At 44.6% G+C, this 26729-nt stretch overlaps 3 protein-coding genes across 13 annotated transcripts in view; 2 read left to right on the top strand and 1 right to left on the bottom strand.

Moving 5' to 3' along the window:
- Nucleotides 1-6762, bottom strand: part of PPP2R3A (protein phosphatase 2 regulatory subunit B''alpha) — a 61952-nt gene extending 55190 nt beyond the window's left edge. Inside the window, exon 1 of one of the 2 annotated variants that reach the window (XM_054835605.1) lies at nt 6562-6762. The gene's annotated coding sequence lies outside the window, so the exon portion shown is untranslated. Of the gene's footprint in view, nt 1-3601; nt 3698-6561 lie in introns of those variants that run through there. The other variant, XM_054835606.1, reaches the window with a different exon arrangement.
- Nucleotides 6763-6828: 66 nt separating this feature from the next.
- Nucleotides 6829-16106, top strand: DBR1 (debranching RNA lariats 1). Its single transcript, XM_054835619.1, has 8 exons — nt 6829-7093; nt 7190-7314; nt 7411-7491; nt 8773-8858; nt 9718-9942; nt 10809-10889; nt 12514-12659; nt 13200-16106. Exons 1-8 carry the CDS (start codon nt 6897-6899, stop codon nt 13876-13878), a joined length of 1620 nt encoding a protein of 539 aa, XP_054691594.1. The 5' UTR covers nt 6829-6896; the 3' UTR covers nt 13879-16106.
- The window catches only part of ARMC8 (armadillo repeat containing 8), a 77220-nt gene continuing 65596 nt past the window's right edge, over nt 15106-26729 (top strand). For 3 of the 10 annotated variants that reach the window (XM_054835617.1, XM_054835614.1, XM_054835613.1), the window contains exons 1-2: nt 20272-20348; nt 25533-25666. Coding sequence is in view for 4 of the 10 variants with exons in the window: in XM_054835610.1 (XP_054691585.1) it covers nt 17954-17998; nt 20272-20348 (122 nt within the window). In the remaining 6 variants the exon portion in view is untranslated. Of the gene's footprint in view, nt 15242-17090; nt 17186-17743; nt 17999-20271; nt 20349-25532; nt 25667-26729 lie in introns of those variants that run through there. The other 7 variants (XR_008578299.1, XM_054835610.1, XM_054835616.1 and 4 more) reach the window with 5 other exon arrangements.

The raw sequence follows: 26729 nt of genomic DNA, 5'->3' as shown, positions 1-26729 counted from the left end.
ATTTTTTTTTCATTCATTACCCATCTATTCAGAGGTCATACATTTCTCATTGCTGTCCTCTCTGACTTCTTTGTGTCTTACCTGTATCACACTCTTTATTCACTTATTTCCTCATGCATTCAAGATTTTTGGTAAAGTTCTCTTTGCCTAGGTGACAGTTCATTTTTCCAGGGTAGTCTCAGTTCCCAGCCCATAGCTGGCCCCAGCTGGAGTACTACAGCTCTTCCATAGGTCAAGGAGAACAGTGAAATGCCAAACTGGGGAGAAATGCTCTGATTCTGTGCTGCATGCCCATCCTTTCCTCTGAGGCACAGTCATAGGAGTAAAAAGCAAGCAGTCATTTCCACCAGTCATACCTTCCACAAGCCCATTCCTGCCAGCCTCCATCTCACACTCTGAAGAGGAGCAGCTGTTGAAATGTAACAAATTACGCCAAAAGGTGCAGCACATCCTAGCATTCGAGAACTTTGGCACTGCTACAGCTTTTACTGCTTATGGCTTTGATAAGCCACACCAGAGGCACAGATGAGTGTGATCAAAGCAACACGTAATTTAAGGGAACATAAAACTTTTCTATCCCCTTTCCTCTAATGAGGAAAATTACTGGGATGTCAGGCTAAAAAACCCTTAAGACAGAGGAAGTAAGTTTCCCCTACTAACCCAGGGAGCTTTACAAAACAAAAAAAGAACTTCCATCCACTTCTTTCTTCCCCCCCATGTATTTAAACAGAAGCAGATTAAAAAGACAAGGAATATGCACAAGAAACAGAAAACCAGATAAACGTAAAGATTCCCTTAGTCTAATTTGAGTGAACAGCAGTGTTCACATTCATGAATCTGAATAGTCATTAAAATGACTAGTCATTTTTAACAAGCTTGCTTGTTACACGTGTGACCTCAGGTATTGCTCACTGCATCCTGTTCATACACTATTCTGCAGTCAGGATTATTAATTTCTTCATCAGTATAGTATTTACATGCTATTTAAACATTAACATTATCCTCCTTTTATCCTGCAAGAGTTGTGGCAAAGAATACATCAGTTTTTGGTGCCCAAGGCCTGATTTTTCCAAAGTACGTGACATTATAGAGCATTTCATGTGGTCAAAGCACAGCACCTGCTCAGTTGCAACTGCCCTCATAGTTGCACATCAGAAATTCTGCAAATCAGATCCAGGGACATAAGCAGCAGAGGAAATAGAACAGTGAGGCCTGGTGGAAGAAGCTTGTCCCATAACACAAATGAAACCAGTTCTTTAAGACAGCACTTAACTACCTTAAACTATGAATAAAAAAATTCCCTTCCTCTCACAGTTCTATTCTGCTGTCCAGTTTCTGCCAGAATTGGATCACAAGATCCAAGCTCTAATTTAGTCTTCTGAGAAGTTCAGTTCTGTGTAACAGGAGAAAACATAGTCTTATGGAGAAAACTAGCATGCAATCATTTAAGGAAAAACAGTATTGGAAAGCATTTATACAAAGGAAGTGAAGCAAGACTTTGCACAGCAACCTCTGTACTGGACCAAGACACACCAAGTTCAGAGTTACTGTTTAAAGCAATATTTTCTGTGTAATTCGAAGGGGCAGAGGTGTTCACAAGAAGGACAGAGAAAGGTCCTTACCAAAAAAGAAGGGAAAACACAAATTCCACTGTGCAGCATCATATTTACACCTCCAGGGCTACTGGCAATGAGTGTTAGACCACAGGGCTCCACTGCAGAGATTTTTGAACTGCCTAAGCCACAATATTCATCACCTGCTCCACAGGCTGCAGCTGAAGCAGATGAAATAGATATTTTAGCAGTGAATCTCCACAGTATTTGGCAGTTACACATGGGTCAACTTTAACTCGAGGCACTTTGCCCATAGCTACCTTTAAACACTGCACCTCTGTGCAAATTATGAGCACAAAATAATATGACACATGACAGTGATTGCAAAGGTCTAGGTAATGGAAACTGGCTATGTGCCATCAGGGAACTTAATTTTTTTTATTTTATATTAAGACATAGGCAAATCATTCTCATCTGATACACAATGTTACCATTTCCAGGTACATAAATACTGAAACAAAACCAAACCGCTGTCTCTTACTTCAACTTCTCAGAATCCAGAAGACATTAAATACATAATTTTACAAAACAGAGAACTCTAATAGTACTGACAATCTCCTCAAAGTTCTCATGAAGATAACTTCCCCCTACATAACCTGTGAGAGCAGACCTACCAAGCTCGACATTCACAAGAAACAATCAAGAGAAGAGGAGGCTATTTTAAGTAAATGCCTGGAAAATTTATTTCCTGAAGTAGGCATCAGATCATGTGAGGTAAAGCCATGAGACCACCACCAAGAAAAGTGTGCCCAGTCACTCAGGCAGTATTTCAGTAGCAAACAGTTTGGGGACTACCTGGCTCTTCTGTTGAACTCTTCCCTTTGCTCTACTAGTCTGTCCTTACAGGAAAGATGGGGGCACAGAACAGCATGTCTTCCAGGGCTTGCTTCCTTCTTTAGTGTGAAGAACTGAAGTAATAAAGTTAGTCCTGAGCTTAAAAATATTTACATTATTGAGACTAGTGCAGTCTGATGACCTTCAGAGAAAATTACTCCAGTACAAGCCCGTCCTTCAGTATATCATTCCAGTAGTTATTCAATCTCAATTTTACAAGTTTTTGCCAAATTTAATCTTGGATTTATCTGCCCATGAACCAAAGAGTTGTAGCCAAAGCTGCTCCCTTTCTCGATCATGAAGAAATACTTCAGAAAAAAAAATAAAAATCCTACTTCGGTGATCATATATTAACAGCTACATCGAAGATCGGGGTCCAGCTACCCAGGGTCCTGGGGTAAGTGACAAGCGTTCACAAAAAAAGAACAGCCTAAGTAGTGATGATCCTCCGCCGATGTTAACCTCCAGTTAACACAGTTACAACACCTAATAGCTTCGGGCCATCCTGAACTGGAAACTACACCCAGATCACTGTGCTTAAAAGCCGTTATGCCTCTCAGCACTTTGTCAAAACTCTTTTGAGACAATGTAGAGTCCCAGACTCCACAACACCAGTAGTAGTGGTTTTCACAACTTAAACGCGTGCGATGCGAGAAGTATTTCCTCCTTCTCCACCCTGTTACCTGGTAACTCCATTCAATCACTGCCTCCCACAACCGCGGCGCAGCCCGCCTGCCCCCGCCACCCTCCCCGAAACACCCCGACGCCCCCACCAGTCCCCATCCCGGGACGGCGGCCCCCACCCCGGCGCCGCACACCGCCCCCGCCGGGCCGCTCGGCCCAGAGCTCCCTCCCAGATCCTGTCAGCGCCGGCATCGCGACCCCCGAGACACGCCGCGCCGGGACATTTCACCGCCGACAGACAACGCACCGGCACCCCCCGCCCCGAGGCCCACCTGGCACCTGCCCCCGCCGCCGGGCCCTGAGGGGAGCAACCGCCGCCTCCGGCCGCGGAGAGCCGGCGGCCGCTCGGCCCCAACCCCACCGCCCCTCCGCGTCGCCGTCCGCCCCAGACGGCCCCGAGCTCGCCCCTGCCCCAGGCCCCGCGGGCGCTGCCGCGGCGCCCTCCCCTCACGGTGCCCCACCACACCTACCCGCCGGGGCAGCGCCCCGTCCCATGCCGGCGCCGCTGCTCCCGCCGCCGGGCGCGCTCTGCCGCCCACCCCAGCCGGCCCCTTCCGTGCGGCTGGGGGCCCCGCCCCGGAGGCGCGGCGGGAGGGCGGCCCCGGGCGCGCAGGTCGAGGCTGGGCTGTGAGGAGGCGGCCACGGAATGGCGCTGCCCGCGCTGAGGCGGAGGAAAAGAGGGGGGGGGGAGAAGAAGGCTCCTCCGCGCGCGCCCCCTGCCCGCTCGTGCCCGAGGCGCACCCGCCCCCCGGGGGGCTGCCCCCGCCTCCCCCGCGCGCGTGCACGCGCCACGCCCCTCCCACTCCTCACAGCCGCCGCTCCCGCCTTGAGGAGACGGCGGGTCCCTCGCCTCAGCGGCCGGTCCCTCACCGCCAGGTCCCTCACCGCCGGCCCGCCCGGGCCTCCGCTTCACCAGGAGGCAGCGTCCCTGGCGATGGGTATTGTTTTCCTTCAAGCCACTCGAGCTGAATCCAGCAAAGCGGTGGCTTCATCTCTTGGCTTCGGAGGGGTTTTCAGCCCTCTTTGACTCAAGGCCCTTAGTAGTGCCCTCCAGCAAAACATCGTGATGGGTGCTTCCGAGAACAGGTAAAAATTAAGAGGGAAAAGAGCCAAAGTGCAACTAGAAGGGGAAGGCAACTGTTGCGCCTCAGTGGCTAGGCCCAGAGCAGGCCTTGCATCGGCAGTGTGTTTTACTGCAATTATCAGACACAATACTAGGGGAGGAGGTGTCCGAAGACACCAAAACATTGTTGCAGATAAGTCTGGTGATATTTAGGCCAATCTCATGGGGTCTTTTTCTAAGGTGGTTGCAGCAGTGTCTTCCTTCTGTCACACACGCACACCAACCTGCGACCCCATGCTCTCTCATGGCTTGCAGGGACTTCTCAAAATCTCTGCTGGAACACCTCAGATTTGTCTCTCAGACCTCCAGTTTATCTCCCTCTCCTTCACAAACACATACACTGTCTCCCAGCATTTCTCCCTTCTACCTCCCTTCTCAACCATGCTATCCCACCCCAAAAGTTACCTATGGATGCCTCCCTTTTGGTGTTCCTCTTCATGGCAACCGCCAAAAGGGCAAATACCTCCCACCCAAACAATCCACTGATCCCAGCCTGTTTCTTAGGACTGTCCCTTCTCGGCCTCACAGTTCCTTTGCCTGTCAGACAGGACAGGATGTGCATTCGGTCACTTCAGAGAAGTGCAGGTCCTCACTTGTAGGACTGGTCATCCAGACACAAGAGACATGCGTGAGCGCATCAGGGCAAGGGACTGTGACTGCAAAGTCCAATCCATAAGCAAACATGAGTTTGTCATGTGGGGGAAGAGACCTGTGCTTCAGTCACACTTTTTAACAGTATTGAAGGATGGAACAAAATTACAATAATATAGTTAAGCATTAACTTGCTACTACTTACCCTGTAAATAGTAGCATGGCTGCTTCCCTTTGTGGTCTGACTGCTGTGGAAAGTCCAGAGCAGTTTTGCTCAGTGAACACCCAGAGCTAAATTAGGGATGTCAAGATGCATAATGAATAGTATACAAATACTAAAATGCTACAACATAAAAAAAAACCTTATAGACTTTACTTAAATACTTATATACTGTGCACCAGTTCACTTGGGATAAGTGGCACATGAAGTATGAGAAACGAGCCCTAGCTAACAAACCCAGGAATTATAATTACAGTATCAGCTTACCTTGACTGATGAATTTGGGTAGACAGAAGCACCTGCTTTTAGTCTCATGAAGCCCCCTGATAAGGTAAGCCCCTGGGTAAGGTGGTATCTTCCAGACACTCGTGGACCTTTTCTGTCACCCGCTTCCTTTCAGGAAGACAGACGTGGTAAATGCAAGGGGCTGCTGTTCTTCCCCAGAGAAGCTGGAAAGCCTTCCCAGGACTGACTGAGTTCTCATACTATGCCCTGGTAAGTCTCAGCGAAGTTAGTGAAAGAGTTAAGTGTGCCTAGGAACACTTTTGTGTGTGCTTTTACTCTGAAGACTTGTGGGTTTAAAAGCCAGAGGACCTTTCCCCTTCACTTCAGCTGGGCCCCAAAGAAAACACTGTAACCCAACATTGTGAAATTATGAAATGTATTAGAGAACGCTCATATTTTCTTAGTATCAAAAGAGAGGCCATTATGTAATAGTTCCTACCGTAGGGGAACAGGAATGTCTGCTTGGTTCCATGATTACAGGGTAAGTAGTAGCAAGTTAATGCTTAACTACATTATTGTAATTTTGTTCAATCCCTCAAGACTGTTAAAAAGCCCAAAAAACAACAGTGGAAAAAGTCTGGAGCGGTTTTATTACGTGACACACAAATAACACCCTATGATCCAATTTATTGCCCTTCAAAACGAGTAAATCGGTGCCGACGCTCTGTAAGCCAAGGGAAAGATGCCCGATTTCTCACCCTGCCTTGTACGCCGTTGCCCCGGTAAAGTCACACTGTCCCTGTCCTTGCGTGTGAGTAAGTTACAAGAAGCCAGCGCTTGACTAGGCTAAAAATATGCTTGCCTGATGCTGGACTGGCAGGACAAAAGCCCTGTGGGGATGGTATGTCCTTTGCAAACCCAAAGCCTATCTTTTATTGGCACAAACGTCAGGCGAAACCACACACGGTTACTGCTGGCTCTGCTCTGCCGCCACTGCTGCACCACCACTTACTTTGTGGTCTTTGTGCCATGCAGTGAGAAACAAGTAAAGCTTTTGCTGTTTCCCCGCGAGGCCGGCAGAAGAGTGGGCTGCTCTGGCTGTGGGGAGAAGTGCCCACTGGTTTCTGTGGCGAACGGGGGAGCTGAGCAGCATCTCCTCAAGCAGCGTGCGTTCCCTCTGCGGGGCCTCCTGCCCCGCTGCAAAAACCATCGAAAGTTTCTAAATAAGCCTCCGCTGTGTGTGAGACGGGCCTCTTTAATTTATTACGAACCATCGTGCTAATCGCCGTGACAGTTTTCCTCCCCAGGGTGAAGCGGAGCGGTTGCGCAGGTCCCACCTGCCAGTGGCGTCACTCATCCCCACGGGTGTTGGGGGAGATGGGGAGCGCAGCAGCACTCCCTGGGCCAATCTAACAGCAGGTGATCTATGGAGCGGCCCACGCGTGGCCGTGACGGTGCCGCTGCGTGAGATGCACCCCGTGTCGCTGTGCGCCGTGGGAACGGGCTGGGGCGCAGCGACCGTGCCCCGCCACTGCGCAGGCGCCCTAGGGGCGGGCGGTGACGTAGAAGTTGCGCGCGGCGCCTGCGCGGTGTAGGAGCGGCGGCGATGAAGGTGGCGGTGGCGGGGTGCTGCCATGGCGCCCTGGACAAGATGTACGAGACGCTGGAGCTGCTGCAGCGGCGGCACAACGTGCGGCCTGACCTGCTGCTGTGCTGCGGCGACTTCCAGGCCGTGCGCAACGAGGCGGATCTGCGCTGTATGGCCGTGCCCGCCAAGTACCGCCATATGCAGACCTTCTACCGGTGAGCGCCGTCTGGCCTGGCCTGTCCCACCTAGCCCCGGCCCTGTCCCACCTAGCCCCGGCCCGCTCCGCTACAGCAGCTGTCGTGTCTCCGCAGGTACTACTCCGGCGAGAAGAAGGCCCCGGTCCTCACGGTGTTCATCGGCGGGAACCATGAGGCGTCCAACCACCTGCAGGAGCTGCCTTATGGCGGGTGGGTGGCGCCCAACATCTACTACCTCGGTAGGGTTCCCCGCCGGCTCCCGGTGGCGTTTTCCCCTCCAGCCCCTTGCCCTGCCCCGGGCCCGCCCTGACGAGCTGTGCTCCTGTCTCCCCTAGGTTATGCGGGCGTGGTGCGGTTTCGTGGTGTGAGGATCGGCGGTATCTCGGGCATCTTCAAGTCTCACGACTACCGGAAAGGTATGACTGGGCAGTGGGGAAGGGAGCACTGGGCCCAAGCTGTTGTGGGAGGGTCTGGCTGTTCCTTCTCTTCTCTGAACGGACTCTTGTGCTGGAAACCTCTCTTGGCTCAACACGCAGATTTTTGTGGAGGTGGTAGATGAGTCAGTAGCTGCTTGGTGACCACAGCAGGAAGCAATGCACCTTATGAATGTTGTTGTTGGAACAGTCTTGATTTTTCCATTGCAGTGTCCTTTTAGCGTGCAATGCAAGACTGTTTAGTTTTCCTTGTGTGAAACAGTCAATTTATAAGTGTAATATTGTACAAATGTACTGTCCTGAGCTGAGGTTTAGTGTCAGTACACCTTGAGATCGGTTCCTCCTGGTTATATGTACGTGTATTCAAGAGTTCTTCTTTTGAAGGGTCTCCATCAGTGGACAGAAATCTTGTCACTGATGATACCTGATGTCAGCAAATAGAAGATGGTTTAGTCTTTCTGATCTCCTCAACACATGAAATAGCAGTCTCTTTACTTACAATTACTGTACAGTAATACAATCTTTAGTAATGTACTGTTTCAGAGAAGCTGCAAAGTACTGAACTAGTTTTCTGGAACACCCGATTCTGTCTAATACCTATCAATACTAATTAAACTTGTTGTTATCAAGTATACAGTTTCTATGCCTGAATATTGCATGTGGGAGATGAGACTTTTTTGACAATAATGCTAACTATAAAAAAAGTAATTTTTCTGTTCATTAGTACATAGGAGCTCTGCTAGGCTTTGCGGTTTCTGGTCCCAAGGCAAAGCTGGATCACTGACCACTCATAGGGGCTTGCTCTGTGCTCTCACTATGTTGATGCTCAACTTTTGCTTGTTCCCATCTACCTCATGTTCTTTGGCTGTGCCAGCATTTTTGTGTATGCCATGATATTAATAGATACGTATATTTCATGGCTGTGCAGCAAACTGGTCTCTACATATGTAACTGCACATGGCTATGCAGTGTAACTGTGGAGGTGAGGGGTGTGGGGAAGTAATGAGGGGTGTTACCTCACCAGAGAGGTATAAAACCTCATTCAGGAATTAAGCGCATAAATCTTTCTGTCAAAAGTTCCTTGTTTCAGACAGGTCCAGGGTTTTAAGTGTTAGAGTCAAACTCTTGTTTTTTGTTTCCACAACTGAATTACTGTATTCTCTATATTTATGAAAAATAGCACACAGGATGGAAGAAATGTTCATTGTTGTAGACATGTTTTTACAACATATTTGCAACTACTCTTTTTTTTGAATGTTTCAGGCCACTTTGAGCGTCCACCATACAACCAGCAAACAATTAGAAGCGCTTACCATGTGAGGAATATTGAAGTTTTCAAACTCAAGCAGGTTAGTGAAAAATCTACTTTTTTTAAATGGTGGTAACTAGTTTTCATTAATTTAGAAGCAAGATGTTAAAGCTGCTCTGAACAAATATGCTATTGGATAGCAAATCTTACCAATGGCTTCCAGCTAATCTGGACTGGCCATTTTATGTTGGATGTTATTCCATTGTTGTTCCTGCTGAATATCTCCACCAACGCTTTGCATAGCAGTCCAAACTTGATCTGAATCAGGCACAGGCAGGGGGGATTTTTTTTTTTAATTGGATAAAATTCACAGAATGGAAGGTACTCCATCTATACATCTCTGTTCCAGCTTTATGTTAGCTTTAGGAAGACGGATGCTACCTTGTCTAACATGCAAACTGGTTGATAACTAATTAATTAGATAACTAACCAAAATTGAACCAGCTGAATAGACTGATCCCGAATTTCTGTGGTTGAAGTATTTTTGACTCTGGGGTGAGAAATTCAAAGGACAGATTAGGTTTATTTTTGAGCTATTGCCTACTCCCTGCTTTGTCACAAGGGCTACTCTGTTTGGCTGAGGTTGTGGAGTGAATACATGTATTTATAAGCATCTTGTGAATGATTAATCAGGTTGCAATTGCACACTTACGCGTTCAGTAGGTAGTGTTCAGGGATGCTGAACATAGGACAAAAGTGTGCTGTCACTGTAAAGAGTTTGATGCATTTCACTGTAAGTTTCTTATTAGTTGGCCTCGGGTTTCATCTAGAAGTGTGTTCTGATACAGCCGATGGAAACTGTTTTGATCCATGTTACATGTGTTCCATCTTGTGCTGTGTAATTTCAAAACTTCTTTCCTATGTGTTTTATTTATACTGTATGCATTTTGGCTTGACAGTTAAAGCGTCCAATTGATATATTTATGTCACATGACTGGCCAAGGAGCATATATCACTATGGAAACAAGAAACAGCTTCTTAAAATGAAATCCTTCTTTCGTCAAGAAGTGGAGAGCAACACATTAGGAAGCCCTGCTGCTTCAGAGCTTCTGCAGCATCTGAAACCCACCTACTGGTTCTCAGCGCATCTTCATGTTAAATTTGCAGCTTTCATGCAACACCAGGTAAAGGGGGGGAAAAAAATCAAGATTTTATGTATCCCAAGCAAATTTTAGAATTCCAATGCAGGTAATCATGTCCAGAAAAGCAACTTAATGTTTTTGCTCAGTTATTAGAGCTCAGTTTAAACCACAAAATGTGAAGTGGCGTTAAGATTACTAGCTTATGTAAGTTAGAGATGTTATGTATCAGTGGTGTAACTACCTGATCTTCTTCAGGGACAGCATGAAATAGCTAACATTACTGCACTTGAAACTTCTTAATTTAAATTATAGAAAAGCACTCTCTTTACCACTTTATTGGGGAAGGAGACAACGTCAAAACAAGGTGACAGAGAAACGACTGAAAAGAAGATAGTAGTTAACCGGGGCTGGGAGGATGCCTGTAGTAAGGCTTGGCAGGTGAAGTTGTCTGGTGGGCTGAGTAAAGCCAAAAAACGGTCCCTGTAGGTTAAAACTTCTCTTGGTTTGAGTTACTCCTGAAAATAGTGTGAGGTGCTATTCCTACTTGCAAGTTAATTAGCTGTAAAAATGTAACTCTAGACCTTCTAGACTCAACAAGTTTGTTTCCAATTATGTTACAGTTTTTCTTTTTGCTTGAAGGCTAGGTGTGCTCTGCTGCCTTGGTTAAGGATGAAGTGTGGCTCTTGCTTTATCTTGCTGTCGTCTGCATTCAGCTTGTTAGACTTCCAGTGAAGTCTGCCTTTCTCTTTGTCCCTTCATCCCTTTCTTATAATCCCATACTGATTTTCTATTTCAGAAAATCTTTTTTCTGTATAAATTATACATTTAAATCTCTCTCTATAACTTGTTTAGAATGGTCAAGTTTCATAGAAATGCTAATGACTTTGTTAATGCCGTTTGTTTCCTAGACAAACTCCAAAGAAGAGCTACCAAAAGCAACAAAGTTTTTGGCTCTGGATAAATGCCTGCCACACAGAGACTTTCTACAGGTAATGACCATGCGTAGGGGGTTTTCACTTTTCAGGTACCTTACTTGTCTGGACTGCTAAGTGCTGTGCTTAGAGATAAGCTGAAGAATAGTTCTGATAAATGGAGGAATTGGAGAGAAACTAGCAATGATGCATGTGTGGAATGGTCTTTGAATATCTTGAAATAAGCAGACCTTGCATCCTGTCATGCAGGTGCAGTGTTTACTTATTTCCACCATTTCCTTCCACCTTAGAACAAGTACTTAATTGGAAGAGTAGCTCTACTCTAACCTGAATTGAATCTCCTCTTGTATTTGGGTTATTTTGGGTCAAATGTCAAGCCTAAGAAGAAACCATCTTGACGCTCCTCTTCTTTTACAGTTTAGTTTGTGTCAGCTAGTGCCTCTTTCTTCTGATCTGGATTCATGAATTCAGACAGGATTGAGTTCGAAGTTGAGTACTGTAATTTTCTTTCAGTATTGTGACTTCCAGCAGGAATTGGTGTGACTTTCTAGGAGAATGGCTCTGCTTCTTTTTGTTTGGTGCATATCTTGGCTAGGAAGGGCAGTGGACAAGTAGGAGGTCTAGGTTGTGGGATTTCTCAATATGAGCGCCAAACTGATTTGCCAAGAGCAAAACAGTGTTTGTGTCTCTGGCCTGTGCGTGCTGCCTGGGGTGCCATCTGTAAAATCTCAAATGGGAGAATATAAAATCCTTTGCTATGAGAGGGAGCTGCTGACAGCATGTTTTTCAAGTGCAGTCAAGTGGTTTAGTAGTCTTACTTTAAAGTAGCTTTCATTTGGCAACTTAAAGGGAAGATGGTTTATTACCTGTCCTTTGGATGTGTGCTGGGATCCATTCACCCTAGTAGCTACCTTTGAAGATGGGAGAGGGTATGAGGATGGCCTTTGCTATGCAAAGGTACACTGGGGTGCTAGTCCAGACTTAAAATCCTGTAGAAAACTGATCTGGAGTAGTAATACCTCCAGCAGCATGGTGATCCACCTGTGTGTAGCTCTAGTTTAAAGTGTATCCTTTTTTTTTTCCTTCCTAATCTACCTTAAAAGGTTGAATTACTTTATGGATTATTTAAAATGAGAGCCTGACTAGTGCAGTTTGGCTAAACCAAATGGTTTGTTTTGGGTTAATGTCACTGAAGACCAAGTGATTTGGATTTCAATTTGTCAGCTGTTGAAAGAGTTTGAAAACATTTCATATTAATTTCATGGCTGTGCTAAGCATGTGTGTTTATACAGTGGAATAACTGTTGCTATCAATTCTTGATGTATTTCTGTTTAGAAGGTGGCATGGACTTAAGAGTAGGTAAATTCTGGTTTCTAAGTTGCATAACTGTCCAGTAGCTGGCAGTAGGGAGTAAGGTGTTCAGCTTTAGAATTGCTGTAAGCTAAAATACAGAAATGCCTTGTTTACCTTTGTTGATTGTCCTTTCTTACTCCCTTACTGCTATAAACTTTTATGTATGGCTAACTTCAGAGGACTTGTTTGAGACCACTAGCTCAGTGTACTTGAAACTTAATTAAAACTCTGTACCATTCAAGTAATGCTTCAAACTTTTAATGTTTCTGGCATCAAGGGAAATAACTCACCTCATCTGTTTTCTGTTTGTGGTTTTTTTTTAAAACAGATAATAGACATAGAGCATGATCCTAGTGCAGGTGACTCGCTGGAGTATGATGCTGAGTGGATTGCAGTCCTGAAGGCCACCAACAGTCTCGTTAATGTGACTCAGAGCTCATGGAATATGCCTGAAAAGAATGGCCTCCATGCAAAGTAAGTTGCATGCAAAGTAGAGAGGAAAGCATGATTTTGCTGGACTGGAAGTAAACTTATCTTCGAGTTGTGTTTCTCAGTTCTGCAGCCTGTAATGCCTGTAGGATTCGCTAAATGCCTTGGAAAACAAAGAGGATGGTGACAAGAGCTGTACTGTAGAGCATACAACTTCTTTACTGCTCTACTCAGGCAGTTAGGTTTGTTTTGCCATCTTAAATACCACCATTTGAGGGGCAGAAAAAATACACGTTGGCTGATGATCTTGCCAGTAACACTGTGAGACTGAAAATCAGGCTGGATTATGGGGGTGGGCAGGTGAATACTTATTGAATGGGTTGACATAATACGCAAATCCTTGGTAGGGAGAGGGGAATCTCGGTACTGACCAAAGGCAATATACTTTCCTGAAAAATCATTTGAGAAATTAGGTGTCTGTTGTAAGATGAATTTATTATCCATCTTTAAAAGTTTCTCTTTGCAGTGGGAACAGAAAATACCTTTTAACTAGCTCACTTGTTTTAATTTTATACACTTATTTAGGTGGGATTACAGTGTGACAGAAGAAGCCATCAAAGAGGTGTTAGAAGAACTGAATCATGACCTCAAAATTCCTTGTAACTTCACATCGACAGCTGCTTGTTATGATCCCAGCAAACCCCAAAAACACATGGAACCAGTTCACACCATCAATCCACAGACCACGGAGTTTTGTGCCCACTTTGGCCTCACTGACATCAATGACAGGATCCAGCAAGCTAAAGAAGAGGGCTCAGTACGAGGCGAATACGAAGAGGAGGAGGAGGAAGAGGAGATGGACAGTACTGGGTCAGCAGAGGAACCCAGTGAATATAACACAGATAATTCTGGTCTTTCATCTATTAATCCAGATGAAATAATGCTGGATGAAGAAGGTGGCGATGAAGACTTGAGTACATGTTCTGTAGATCCTTCCCCTGATCATCCTCCTGACTTTTCTGCAAGTTTTTCTGACATCCGGATCATGCCAGATTCCATGGCGGTGTCGTCTGATGATGCTATGGATTCCACTAACGAGGAACTGGAGAAATCTGGTGTGAGTAAGCAGGTGGAAGAGAAGAGCATAAATGAGAGACCATTAAAGCGCATTGGTGGTAATGAAAATGGAAACAGTGGCATTAAAAAAATTAAGAGAAGAAATCAAGCTATCTATGCTGCAGAGGATGAAGATAAAACAGAATAATACTTCATATGATGTATAAATAAGTTCTCTCCATACCTTTTTATGGGAAGGTGGTGAGAACTGTGGTGGACTACTTATGCTTTTAATGTTACTTGATCTTATTCATGTTACTTTCTTAAACTGAAGAGGCTGTACATACCTCTTGCAGGAAAGGAGATTTATCCGGATTAAACATCTAAGTCAGACTTTTCCAACAAAGTACTTTGTCAAAGGATTTAAAGCCCATGTATAATCAGTTGATTTTGCTTCACTTCTTGGTTATTCGTGTATACTACGTATCTTCAGCTGTACTGCTATACAAGATTCACCGTGCTTGTTTAACAGGAAAAGTACTCAAGTCAAAGTGAGAGGATGTCTTGACTTACAAGACTGAATGATTTGATTTTATTGCTTTTGTCTTGTTTTATACTGAACTTTTAATACAAAGTAGCATATGCAATAACTCCATGAACTAAATTTGAAAATAGAATTCCCATGATAACAAAACAGCAATAGAAGAGTGAAGATTTTTGTTTCTGGTGATATTCATGCCATAGAAAAACTTCACGGTCATAAAACAATGTGTATTGTCCACTATTGGCTTTTAATTACAGTTTTGATAGGGAACCAAGTCTCTTAATTTGAAGTGTGACAGTTTTATGGGGACCATGGAAGAGTGCATCTCTGTTCTTAAAAACTCACTTTTGTGTGCTGTTTCTTAAAACTTGAGAACCGTGTCCTAAAATGAAAACGCAAGTAGTTAGGATGAACAGCTTCCTAAATGTGGACATCATCAGTGTCTCAATTCTTACTAATTACGGCTGCATTGTATTGTCCTATAAGGTGGGTGATGTTTAAGTTGCTTGAGACAATAATGCCTACCATTATCATTAGCCTAAGTTTTCACTTGTCACTTCTTTTCAGTAGTGTGTAACTTGTAGAATTCTTACAATTGGATTTGGAATCTTCCAAAGTACCTTCACAAACCTCAGCTGAGGGAGAACAGGAGTTGCCAGAGTATAGATCTTCTTGGAATTTTTCTTTTTACTGTTCTAGTTTGCCCTGAATTATTAGCAAACAAATTAACACTCCTTTGGCCTAAAAGGCTGTGTGGATAACAAAACTTCCTGAAGTCATGAAAATGGCAGTGTTTTCAAGAACTATAGCCTATGTCATTAGATTCATTAGTCTTACAGTCAGGTTCTGCTGGCATTCTGAGCTTTTGGAGTCCAGACGATGTGGGACTTCCTCATGACTATGCTGCCCGTGAGAGCAGAGGTAGCTCCTGCGTGTGGTTACTCTTCGAAGGCACAGGCAGTGTGGAGAAGAAAGTATCCTGACAGGAAGAGGGAGCTGGACACGGAGCCATGAGTGAAATGGATGGGTGAGTATGAGTTGTGTAGCAGGGAAACACTTTAAGGTTAAGGCTTCCATCTTTAAAATCACTTCCGTGTTCTGGGGATTCATCTTGGTTCCTCTCCTGTCAGCAGTTTACTATGAAAACTAAATGCATATAAGCATTCAAGAGCTAGAAAACAGCAAAATTAATGGTCTCCACAGTTCCGATTAATGGCTTTATACTGGTGGGCTGATGCTGTTAACATCCTGTTTTGTTTTGTTTTTTTTTTTTTTTCCCAGAGGACACTATCTTTTTTACTAAATGATTAGTTGGGGCCTCTTAATATTGCTCCTGTATCTCTGCCTGCTCATCTGTCACAACACCCACCAAAGAGAACTGTGATGAAAAATTAGAACTGTTTGGTGTAACCCTCAGGTTATCTAAAGTAGCTGTGAACTATCAGCTAGATTACCGAAGATAGTTCAGTATCTTGAAGGGTCCTGGGTCTGCAATGCTAAAATCTTAAGCATGCCTCATGATCTGAAGACCATAATGGAAATAAAGTATTTTAAGTATAAATTGTGTTATGGACTTGAAGTCTCCCAAAAAATCTGAGCATGGTATTCAGCTGTTGAATTCTACGTGAACCAGAGTGGAAGATGTACGTCACATGTAAAAGATGCTTTGGACTGACTTTATGTGTTTTTAAAGCAAATTATTCTATTGTGTGTTGTCCCCCATCCTCCCCTTTCTGCTAAATGTGTTTTAGCTTTCTAGAAAGCAGGAGACTTTGACAAGATAGAATACTGATTTTTTTTTTTTTTGAATCTTTAAAGATACTTTAATGAAATGTTTCAGCATCTATTGAACAGAGTGCAGCTGGTAAATATACTTAAATTTTTTTGAGCACGAACCATGTCTGATTTCTCTAGAGTTACTGTGCCCTTTCTTGTAGTTGTTCACACCCTCTGCCGTTTGAAGTGTCCAGCTCTACTGTGTTCTTGTGCATTATGGATTTTTCCTGTGAGCAAGATCCTCTGCTGCATGTAGAATTCAGTTGAAGCTCTGAATTTGAAGCTTCTGCAGTAAAGACGACCAAATACTCCAAAAAGTGTGTAAAACGCTAGGGAAGGCTGACAAAGTTTAATCTGTTCTTAAGACCCAGAGTCTTCAGCCTTTTCTAAAAGGAAGCTTTAAAGTCTTTCTGAAAACTTTTGACTTTTTAAATTTTGGTGAGAAACATCTGCAGTGTTTCTCTCAGACTCTCGTACAAGTTAAAATTTTTCAGTAGATGAGGCTTGCGCTTGGTCTAAAAGTGTTTTTGCTGTTACCTGTAAAGAGCTTGAGAAAAGCGTTCATCTGTTTCATTCCAGACCAGCACACAGGTATTTCATTCAAAGCATCTTATTAATCTACTCAGAGGAAAACAAACTAAGAAAAGGGGTATAGCTTTTTTTTCATGAGAAGTGGAGTAATCTCTAACAGTTGGCAAACCTGTATTTACCTCACGGTAGCAGGTGACAGCGTGAACTCTGACATAAGATGTTTTTTACTATCCTCCCCCCATTTAATTCTGTCTTCAGGAACAATGAATTCATAGAATTAATGTTCCCTTGCCTCAAGATGTGAAATACAGGGGGACTAATACCAAAATATCAGATCGTATAGAAGTCTATAGCAAAACTGAGTGAAGTCCTGGGATTTTTGGGGTGTTTTTAACAAAAACCCAAACCAGACATTCAAGAAAGCAACAAAAACCAGTGACCAAAACAGGGAACCAGATGAAGATTGTGCTCAAGTAGAGAGTTGTTGAGAACCATCTAGCTCTCCCTATATCTGGTGTGAATGAATCCCCAGCCTGTGCCCCACTCACACCGTCTTCATTATGTTCCAGGAACTCCACACAGACAGGGGCAAGCCCCAGGATGAGGACGTGTCAGAAGGACCCTCAAAACTCCAGGACTTCCACTAGCGCAGTCAGAATATAAGGTAGCTGAAGCTACACCTGGTTGCTTGTAATATGGAAAGGTCAGGCTGTTGTTGGACAGCTGAGGGGCTGTCCTGAAAGCTGTGTTAGTGTTCCTGTCCAACGGGGAGTAGGAAAACACAGCAGTGGGGGGGGTGCCTGTGGTAAGGTCAGCCTCCCCCTGCCTCAGGGTCAGGCTTCAGTTAGATGAAGTCACTCACCCAGCCCCACGTTCGCTGTCTTCCTGGAGGGCTGGTGGGGTAAGCTCTGCAGTGGGGCTGAGAGCAGGGAAAGCTGAAGGAAATAACGGGGGCTGGGTCAGTCCCCTGAGCTGCCAGCGCCTCCGCAGACGGCTTCATCCCTCCCGCTTTCCCGAGGCCCCCGGCCATGGTGGAGGCAGCGTTTCCCGCCGCAAAGGGGAGCGCGCGGGACGGGCTCGCACCTGCCGGGGCCGCGCCCTGCTCCGCGCGTGCGCGCAACGGCCGCCTGCCTGCACGCCGCTGCCGGCCGGGGTGGGCGGTGACGGCAGGCGCATGCGCGTGGGAAGTTGTGCGGCTCAGCGGATCGCTGTGGCGGAGCGCACGCGCCTTGGCGGCGGGCTGGCGGAAGGTAGCGGCGTTTCGGCATCGGCCGATTCGCTGGACGCGAGGCCGCGGCGCCCCGCCCCACCCCCGCCCGGCGGCGCTGCGCTCCGCCATGAGGCCGTGCCCGCCGGTGGCGGCAGCGGCGCGCGCGCGAGCGTGAGGGCGCCGCCGCCGGAGCTTGCTGCTGCTACTGCTGCGTCCGCCAAGATGGCGTGCGTGCTGGAGGCGCCGCTCCGCATGAGCGTCCTCTCGGTGAGTGCTGCGGCCCCTGGGCCGCCGCCGCCCGTTAGCGCGGCCGCCCGCCTGCCGCTTGGCTCGGCCTGACCTTGGCTTTCGCGGGAGCCGGGCCGCGGGGTGTGTGGGGGGCCCCCGGCACCTGCCGGGCCCTTTTGTGTGGTGGCGGGGGGGGGGGGCCCGGCGGGCCGGCCGGCCGGCCCCGGGTCCGGGTCCGGGAGTGGGCCTGGCAGGCTGTGGTGGGCCGCAAGGGTGACACGGGCGTCGGTAGGGCGCTCGTTCCCTTGCGCCTCCCCCGTCGCAACAACTTCTTGCCAGAGGGGGGTTTCTCTTCAAAACGGCATTCCCCCCTTTTCTGAGGAGTCTGTTCCCATTTTTGTTAGAGGTACTGGCTCTTCTGGATGTATTTTTACCTCATGACACGACTTACACTCTTCAGCTGCCCTCCCGTAAATGTTTTTGGTCCTTCCAAAACTCCTGCTCAGCAAAAAAGAGGGTTCGTTGCCTTGATGTTGAGCTGCAATAATTAAGCTGCTGCAGAGGAGAGCGGGATCTCTCTCTCTCGTGGCTGTGGGAGCACGCTCTCCCAGCCTTTGCTAGCAAGTGGGTGTTGTTTTGGTGGCGAAACGCCGATCTTCTCGTAATAGCTCTTCGGGATCTCACGCCACGGCCTTGTTGGCTTTTGCTGCAGGGTGGAGGCTGATGTGTTGCATCTGTGGGCAGGGCGCCGGGGTTGCGGGAGGGGGTCTGACAACTACCACTAGTTTCCTTTCCTTGGGGAAAGCTGAGAGTAAGGAGAACAGCCGGTGCTGGTTGTGCAGTCCTGCTGCTCATCAGAGTTGTGCGCTGGGACTAACAATGCAAAAGGTATAGCGTGGATACAGCTTAAAAGAGCTGAGGTTTGGGGCTTTTTTTTTTTTTTTTTTTTCCTTAGAATTACTAGATAAGAGAACGGTGAAACTGATGATGTTGATAATTTATTTTTTTTTTTAATTTTTGGGGACTACCTGAAAAACTTGTTTGCCTGGATATGAATGCCCTTCTTCTACATATGGGAAACATAGTAGTTGATAAGGTGAAAATCAGGATTTTTAGAAACAGAAAGCAATGGGATCTCTGAAGTCCAGAAGACTTCTGCATATAAATACATAGATTAGGTAGATGAAAGTCAACTGCTGTTCTCAAAAATAGTATTTTTCATTATACAGTGGAAGCTTATCTGTAGAATTTATTTGACATAGTTTAATAGTATTCCTGAGACAAAAGGAGTCTTCCTGCCTCTAGATGATTCTCAGAGTTATGTGAGACCACAGTCAAGGAGCTGCTGGTGCTTCTGACATCCTGCTGGGGAAGCAGGAGCAGATTCAGTCCAAGAGTAGATACTTAGAAAAGCAAGGAAGAGTTTTCAAAAAATTCCCTTACAGCTTCTTTCAAGGAAAACTCATAAGGAAAAAATGGGAAAACCCTAATAAAAAGTTGAGGTGGAAAAAAAAAAAAAGTGATGTAATGGAAGCGCACCCTGACACGTGTTCGTGAGAACCTGGAGGGAAAATTCCCTTCCCCTTTCCCGCCCTTGTTTTTTGGAAGGCTTGCTGTCTCCAACTTTGGATCTCCTCAAAGGGAATAACAAATCATTGGTGCATAAATATTTAGCTTACAAGCATGGTCCTGTTGCTGAGAAGAGAGTTCACTTTGTCTTACAAAGTAGTTATGGGAATGTTACAGAGAATATTGGGCTGCTGTCACTGTTGAAATTGTGTGGGGCAATAGATAGAAGGACTATCTCTGAAATGTGTAGGTATTTTATGATAAAGTAAGTTACAGAAAAATGTCTTGATATGAGCTTCCTTATTTTTGAGAGCTTGTTTGTGGGTGTGTTTCTTGAGCAACATTAACTGCTCTTACAAACTTTTTCTTTCAGGAATTCATATTTTTTCTGCGTAGTAATTAAACATAATAAAATTGGAATTTAAGACAGTGCTGATAGCTGCAGTAGACCCCTTTTGTGTGCCCTGTTCCTAAGCAGCACTCTGTTAACTTGCTTTGACTTGTAACATATTGTTATCTACATTAAGTAAATCATCTTTTTTAAATCACACTTGAACACAGGGTTAATTGTTTGTGTGGATGTTGCCCAGCAGTAACATACTGCACATTTAAATATGATTCTGTGGGTTTGCTGCGATCTTGCCTGATAGGTTTTGCAGACTTGCTGCTGCTTTAACCATTCCTGTTTGTCATTATATGACTTGCTATAAACTGCAATTTTATTTTTTTTCCTCTCTCCACAGGAGGTAACGGCTAGTAGCCGCCACTATGTTGATAGATTATTTGACCTCGATCCTCAGAAAGTCCTGCAAGGTGTCATGTAAGTCATCTGAAACACACTTGGGCTGTTGGTTGTGCATAGGCTAGGTTTACTTGAATTCGCTTGAGTTGTATGTCAAGGGCAAGAAGCTCTTCCTATCTTTTTTGAGAAATGTTGTTGGAAAATTTTAATGCAAACATTGTATTGTTTTAGTAGACTATCACTCTATAGTGCATATGGTTCGTAATGCAGCCTCCCAGTTGCCAGAAATGAGGTTAAACATTCTGTAAGCATTCAAAAAAAAATTTTTTTTTATACATTTCTTCCTATTGGCCACCTTTTGCTCCTCTTCCAGGTCTGTTGAGACTCTACCCTCTTATTCCACTGCCAAGTCTACCTGCCTCTTTTTCCCCTTCTGCTGTGCCTGAATGTTGGCTTTTTTTTTTAATGCACAGCTTCTATCTCACCAATGGGAACTGCGAACTGAAAGAAAATGCTTCCACAGAAATTAATTTGGATGCAAATTATATTTCAGTACTTCTGTTGCATGCCAGTGATAAGATGTAATGACTGAAAGAGTAGAAGACTTGCCCTGCTGAATAGGTAGTAGAACTGGTGCAAAGATCTGGTTGTTTTCTTGCTGTCCTTGGGCTATAAGCTTTGCATTATAACCGCACAGCAACGTGGCTAACAAGTCCTTGTCCAGGACTGACTTTTGGTGGTGAAACCAGACCTTTTCAGGCTTACCACTATCTTATTGGCTGTGGCTATCTAGCAAAACACCAAAAAGCATTGAAGGACCAAGTGGATCAAAAAGCCAACAATGTTGGTTGTGTTGCTTAGGACAGCTTAAGGTGTTTTCTAGCAGCAGATGAAAAAAATTATTCCAGAAGGTGTTCCGGGGCAAAATATCAGAATTAGTGTCCCTTTGAAGTACATGAAAAACACAACATACATAAAACTGTCCTGCAAACTTTATTCGTTGAAATACCCTCTTACCAGTATAAAAAACTTCAGGTATACCACCATAGCTATGTACGGGTTCTTACTCTTCCCTGTAGGAGAGTCTGGTTTTACTTCCACCCTTTGGCCTTCTTAATCCACTACTCAAGCCTGGTGTGATGGTCCCAGGGGCAAGGATGTGTCTCATCCTATGTCCAAGTGCGTTGGCTGAGCCCCTCTTTTCTCCTTGGCAGATGCTCTGATCCCTGGGTGGCACTCCCTCCCTGCTCTCCTTTCTTTTCAAAGGACTGGAACCCACAACCCCTGGTAATCCCTTCCCTATCTTTTGAGATGTTATTAATTTCTTTTGAAGTATAACTGATTTTCCAGAAACAAAAGTTTTAGGCAGTATCTCTGTCTCAGCGAACATCTGAAATTCTTCATCTTGTCCATGGATGTCAGTGGATTCTATGCTGAGATGCTTTTCTTGCATTTAAAGACAATTTATTACAATACCAATTTACTCGCAATAGCTTTCAAAGGCCAGGTTTGGATAGTAAACCGTATTTGTGATGCTCTGGTTAAAATCCTAATTCTGAGAGTATGTCTTCCCTGACATTGAGCAAATCCTATGTGGTAGATTTGTTATTTTCCGAATATTGGTAGATGGATATGAAACGGTCCAATTTAGAAAAGTGTATATCATAGAATCACAGAATGGTTTGGGTTGGAAGGGACCTTAAAGATCACCTAGTTCCAAGCCCCCTGCCATGGCCAGGGACACCCTCCACTAGACCAGGTTGCCCAAAGCCTCATCCAACCTGGCCTTGAACACTTCCAGGGATGGGGCATCCACAACCTCTCTGGGCAACCTGTGCCAGTGCCTCACCACCCTCACAGTAAAGAATTTCTTTCTAACATCTAATCTAAATCAACCCTCCTTCAGCTTAAACCCATTACCCCTTGTCCTGTCACTACACTCCCTGATAAACAGTCCCTCACCAGCTTTCCTGTAGGCCCCTTCAGGTACTGGTAAGCTGCAATTAGATCTCCCCGGAGCCGCCTTTTCTCCAGGCTGAACAACCCCAACTCTCTCAGCCTGTCCTCATAGGAGAGGTGCTCCAGCCCTCTGATCAGCTTCGTGGCCTCCTCTGGACTCGCTCCAACAGCTCCATGTCTCTCCTGTACTGGGGCCCCCAGAGCTGGACGCAGTACTGCAGGTGGGGTCTCACAAGAGCGGAGTAGAGGGGCAGGATCCCCTCCCTCAACCTGCTGGTCACACCTCTTTTGATGGAGCCCAGGACATGGTTGGCTTTCTGGGCTGCAAGCGCACACTGCCAGCTCATGTTGAGCTTCTCATCAATCAATACCCCCAAGTCCTTCTCCTCAGGGCTGCTTTCAATCCATTCCTCACCCAGCCTATAGTCGTGCTTGGGATTGCACCAACCCATGTGCAGGACCTTGCACTTGGCCTTGTTGAACTTCATGCGGTTTGCATGGGCCCACCTCTCCAGCCTGTCAAGGTCCCTCTGGATGGCATCCCTTCCCTCCAGCATGTTGACCACACCACACAGCTATATAAAAATGTATAAAAATAGATTTTAGAATAGTCTATATATAAAAAAATTCTGCCAGTCCAAGATTCTCTTTGGGCGCAAAAATACTGCTTTGCCCTTCTTCCTTTGACTTCAGGGTATCTGAAGGGATACTGAAGTTGGAATGAACTGATGCTTGGAGTGGAGTAGAAAAGGATTAACGTTCTACCAGAAGTGTCTTTCAGAAGCTTTACCAGATATTCTGCATACTTTGCTGAAAATCTTTGGTTCCTAAGATGTGCTGTGTTTTTTTTTTTTTTCCTTCATCCTGGCTGAAAATACTGATGACCTAGATTTTTATTTTGATTGATGGAACTGTACGAATATCAAGGATCGGAAAATAGGCTGTCTTAAGGGGCTTTGTTTCTGCAGATTGTCTTCTGTTACAACAGTCCTGTTCTTCATATGCTATTTAAGATGCTTGAATGAATAAATTGGGTTTGGGGCTTTTTTTAATTGCATCTTTTTAGTTTTAATGAAAACTAACTTCTGAATGAGGTTTCGTAAAGGTACAACATAGCTAAATGCTTCCTGAACTTGAAAATCATGCCAATCAAGTTGTCATCTTGTAACTTGAGAAAGCTTTTAATTACATATTCTGAAAGTATTTAAATGATCAAATCTCTTCTTTTCCTTTCTTTCCCATGCATTGTCAGAGAGTTTGTGTTGAGAATCTTCTTTTGTCCGGACAGTGAAGTCTTACGTGGCTAGGACCTTTGTCCTTTTCTTCCTCACGGGAAAACTGAGAAACCATTTCCCTTTTGTCCAGTATCGTGCTGTATGTGGTTCTGTTGATCTTATTTCAAAATATGAAGTTTCCTGCAGAACTTTTGTTCAGATCATTTCTATCATGTTCGTCTGGGTATTAATGGTAGGTAGGAAGGGGAGAATTGTGTGTAACTGCCAGTAAATCATGAATTTCAGTTCAGGATTTGAAAGGCTGAGATTCTTACAAGGATGACTACTGCCTTTTACTGTACCTGATGGTGAACTATTTAAAGCATGCAAGGCCCACATCTTCATACCCACATCTCTGTATAGCAGTGTATGTAATTACCTTTCTATTTACTGTCTTTATAAATGAGCAAGCTTAATATACTAGTTTCCTTCTGTAAACATAAACTCTACACTGTGGTCATGCTAATGATTGAGAGGTCCTACAGGTTTGCTTTGTGCCTACTTACGTGCTCTTCTAAACCTTTCATCTTCTACATGCTGTTCTGCAGTTAAAATTTTCTCAAATACACTTGGACTGCATTCTGCAAGGTCAGCATTAATGTCAGGTGTGCAGCTATTGAATACATTTATTGTTGACAGTGCATAGACTACCTCAAACAGATATTGTAGGGGATTTAATACTGTGTTCTCTTAGAAGTTCTCTTAAATGTTTTGCTGGTTTTGGCAGAGGAGCAGAACTTAGATAGCTCTGTAAATTTCTGCATTGTTAGAAGAGCTTCATTTGTCCCAAGATGGTTGCTGCAACATCATCCTCTGCTTTGCAGTGTGGCAGTATTTTATTTTTTTTTTAAAAAAACAATTCTGGGTGGTGGTCCTTAAACTATAATTTGCTTTTCACCTGCTCTTAAGCTCAGGACCACATTGTGCAGATGCAAGACTGATACCTATTTTTCTCCTCTAATTTATTTGCTGGTCAGGGGCTTCTTTGAGCGGCACTTTGTCATGCTTACATTTAGCCTGATGTCTTCAGAGAGACAGTCTATCATTTTACGAAGAGCTACATAATTCCATCTCAAGGACTGGTTTTGAAATGAATGTTCTTTTTGACAAATGTGGCTTACCCAAGGTCCCAACTGTTTCTCATCAGGCTGTTCCTCAGCAGTCAAAGGGTGTCATCTTTTAAGGCTTGTAAATAAGCATCTTTGTGGTGCACTGAGAATTCCTATGCACTGCTGGTTTTGTCCTTTATGGATATGCTTATTCAGTCAGCTGGAGTGACTAGACAAGCATGTTCCAAACTTGCGTGAGCATTTTATTTCTTAGGAAAATGAAAGAAATATCCTATAGAAATGGCATTTGGTATTGAAAAACCAATTTCAAAGCTTACGTCTACAGTATCTTCCTTTTTCCCAGGGACCATGCCTAGCGTTGTGATTGGGAATACTGGTACAGATCTATGCAGTGTATTTAATTTGAGTTATTTATGCTTTCTGCAGAGTGTGATTTTGAGTGTTGTTGATAAGGAAAGTATAATAGTTGGCATATGGGTAAGAACTTGCAGACTGCTTTGAATCTGACAGTTATGTTTTTGGGGTCCCTGCAGACTTAGGCTGACAGTGCTGCAATTGTTAGTGGTTATGCTCAATGTTTTGAAGACTCTGCCACTGACGTTTTAGTACAACCAAGATGTAAGTGGGCTTACCTTTGCGGTAGGTTCTTGGATGCAAAGTTAGGTATGTGTTAAAAGCTCCTCTAAGGGACAATGGACTTGTACTTGCATTTGACTAGATGGTTTTGTACTGCTTGCTGGTTTCTGCCTTCTTCAAGGCACAAAACCTATCTTGTATTTCTTGTGGTCAGTTGCTTTGAAATTAATTGGGAATACCTCAAACAGTGTGTGTGTGGTTGTTTGTTTGTTTTTTTTTTAATCCAACTTTTTTCATTTGTGTATTCTTGGATTTGAAAAAAAAATAAAATTGTTCCAGGCACGTGTTTAGATGACTGTATAATAGTGTCTTGTATTTCTCAGCTATGGCAATTGGAATGAGAGCATCAGTGCAGTGTTCCACACATGCCTGCAGGGAAAGCTGTGTGAAATATAAGAGGCAGCTTCATGGAGTGGGAAGAGAAGAAATTCCCATCTCAGCTCTAATGGAGCAAAAGGTACCCCCCTTCAGACAATTATGAAGAGGTTACTTCTGCCTCTTGTTCTTCATGTCCTGTTAAACAAACCTTCTCTACGACTAAATAGTGAACAGCACTTGTTTTCACATTGTGCATCCTGAACATATGCAAACACATTTTCAGTCTCAATGGGCACTTCTGAACCTAAGTTTACCACAGGAGCCTTGTTTCATTATTTGCATATTCCCTTGCTTCAGTTTTCAGCAGAATGGCCCTGTGGAAACAGAGCAGTCCTTAGAGGGTTGTTCCTGTTATACTTTGCCTCCACGCATTTTTGATCAATTCTGTTATCTCCTAGACAGTACTCTGTAAAATGCCTGTTCTTTCAGATGCAATAGGCAACTTTGAGGTCTAATTGGCTAAGAACAAGTGATGTAATGTTTGTTTTGAAGCGTTGTTTTTGTGCAGTGTCATTCATGAATTGAGGGAAGAGGCTTCTGGGTCTCTTCTGTTGATAGTTCGTGAACTGCAGGATAGGCTCTTTGTGGTTTGGAAATGGAAAGTGTGTTTTAGGTTGCAGAATCTGACAAATTTGAGCAGGCTTAGGTGATGCTGAGAGGGTGTTGGGAGCACTACTCCATTTGTTGATTTCTCCCTTTTAAGAGGTAAGCTGAGGAATCTAATAGCTAGACAAGCTTTTCATAGTGATAAAAGATGAAATGGAAGGGCCTCAAACATCATTTGAGAATTAAGTAGTGCTCTGTGAAGAGTGGTTTTCAATATAATTGGTTTTGTAGAGTCAGATGGAAGAATAACGCAGTTACAGAGGGAAGAGAGGAAGATGCAATAGGGAGGAAGTGTGTTCCTGTCATAGAATAAGATACTCTCTTGCTTTTGTGCTTCCTTTATAATGCAGCAAAAGGTATAAATGCATAATACTATTTTTCGCAAGTAAATGCTTATGTATTGTAACTCCTTGTCTAATATTTAGAGGTGGGCTAAACCTTAGGAAATTAGGTATACCTATTACATTTGGTTAGCAGTCTTCAGCCTAATAGGGTTGTTTAATATTTCAAGCCTTGCAGTTGCCACTCTGAGCCTG

The sequence above is a fragment of the Grus americana genome, chromosome 9 (genome assembly GCF_028858705.1).
Source record: "Grus americana isolate bGruAme1 chromosome 9, bGruAme1.mat, whole genome shotgun sequence".
Classification (NCBI taxonomy): Eukaryota; Metazoa; Chordata; class Aves; order Gruiformes; family Gruidae; genus Grus; species Grus americana.
Note: the sequence above shows the minus strand (reverse complement) of the source record. Positions and strands in the feature narration are given on the sequence as shown.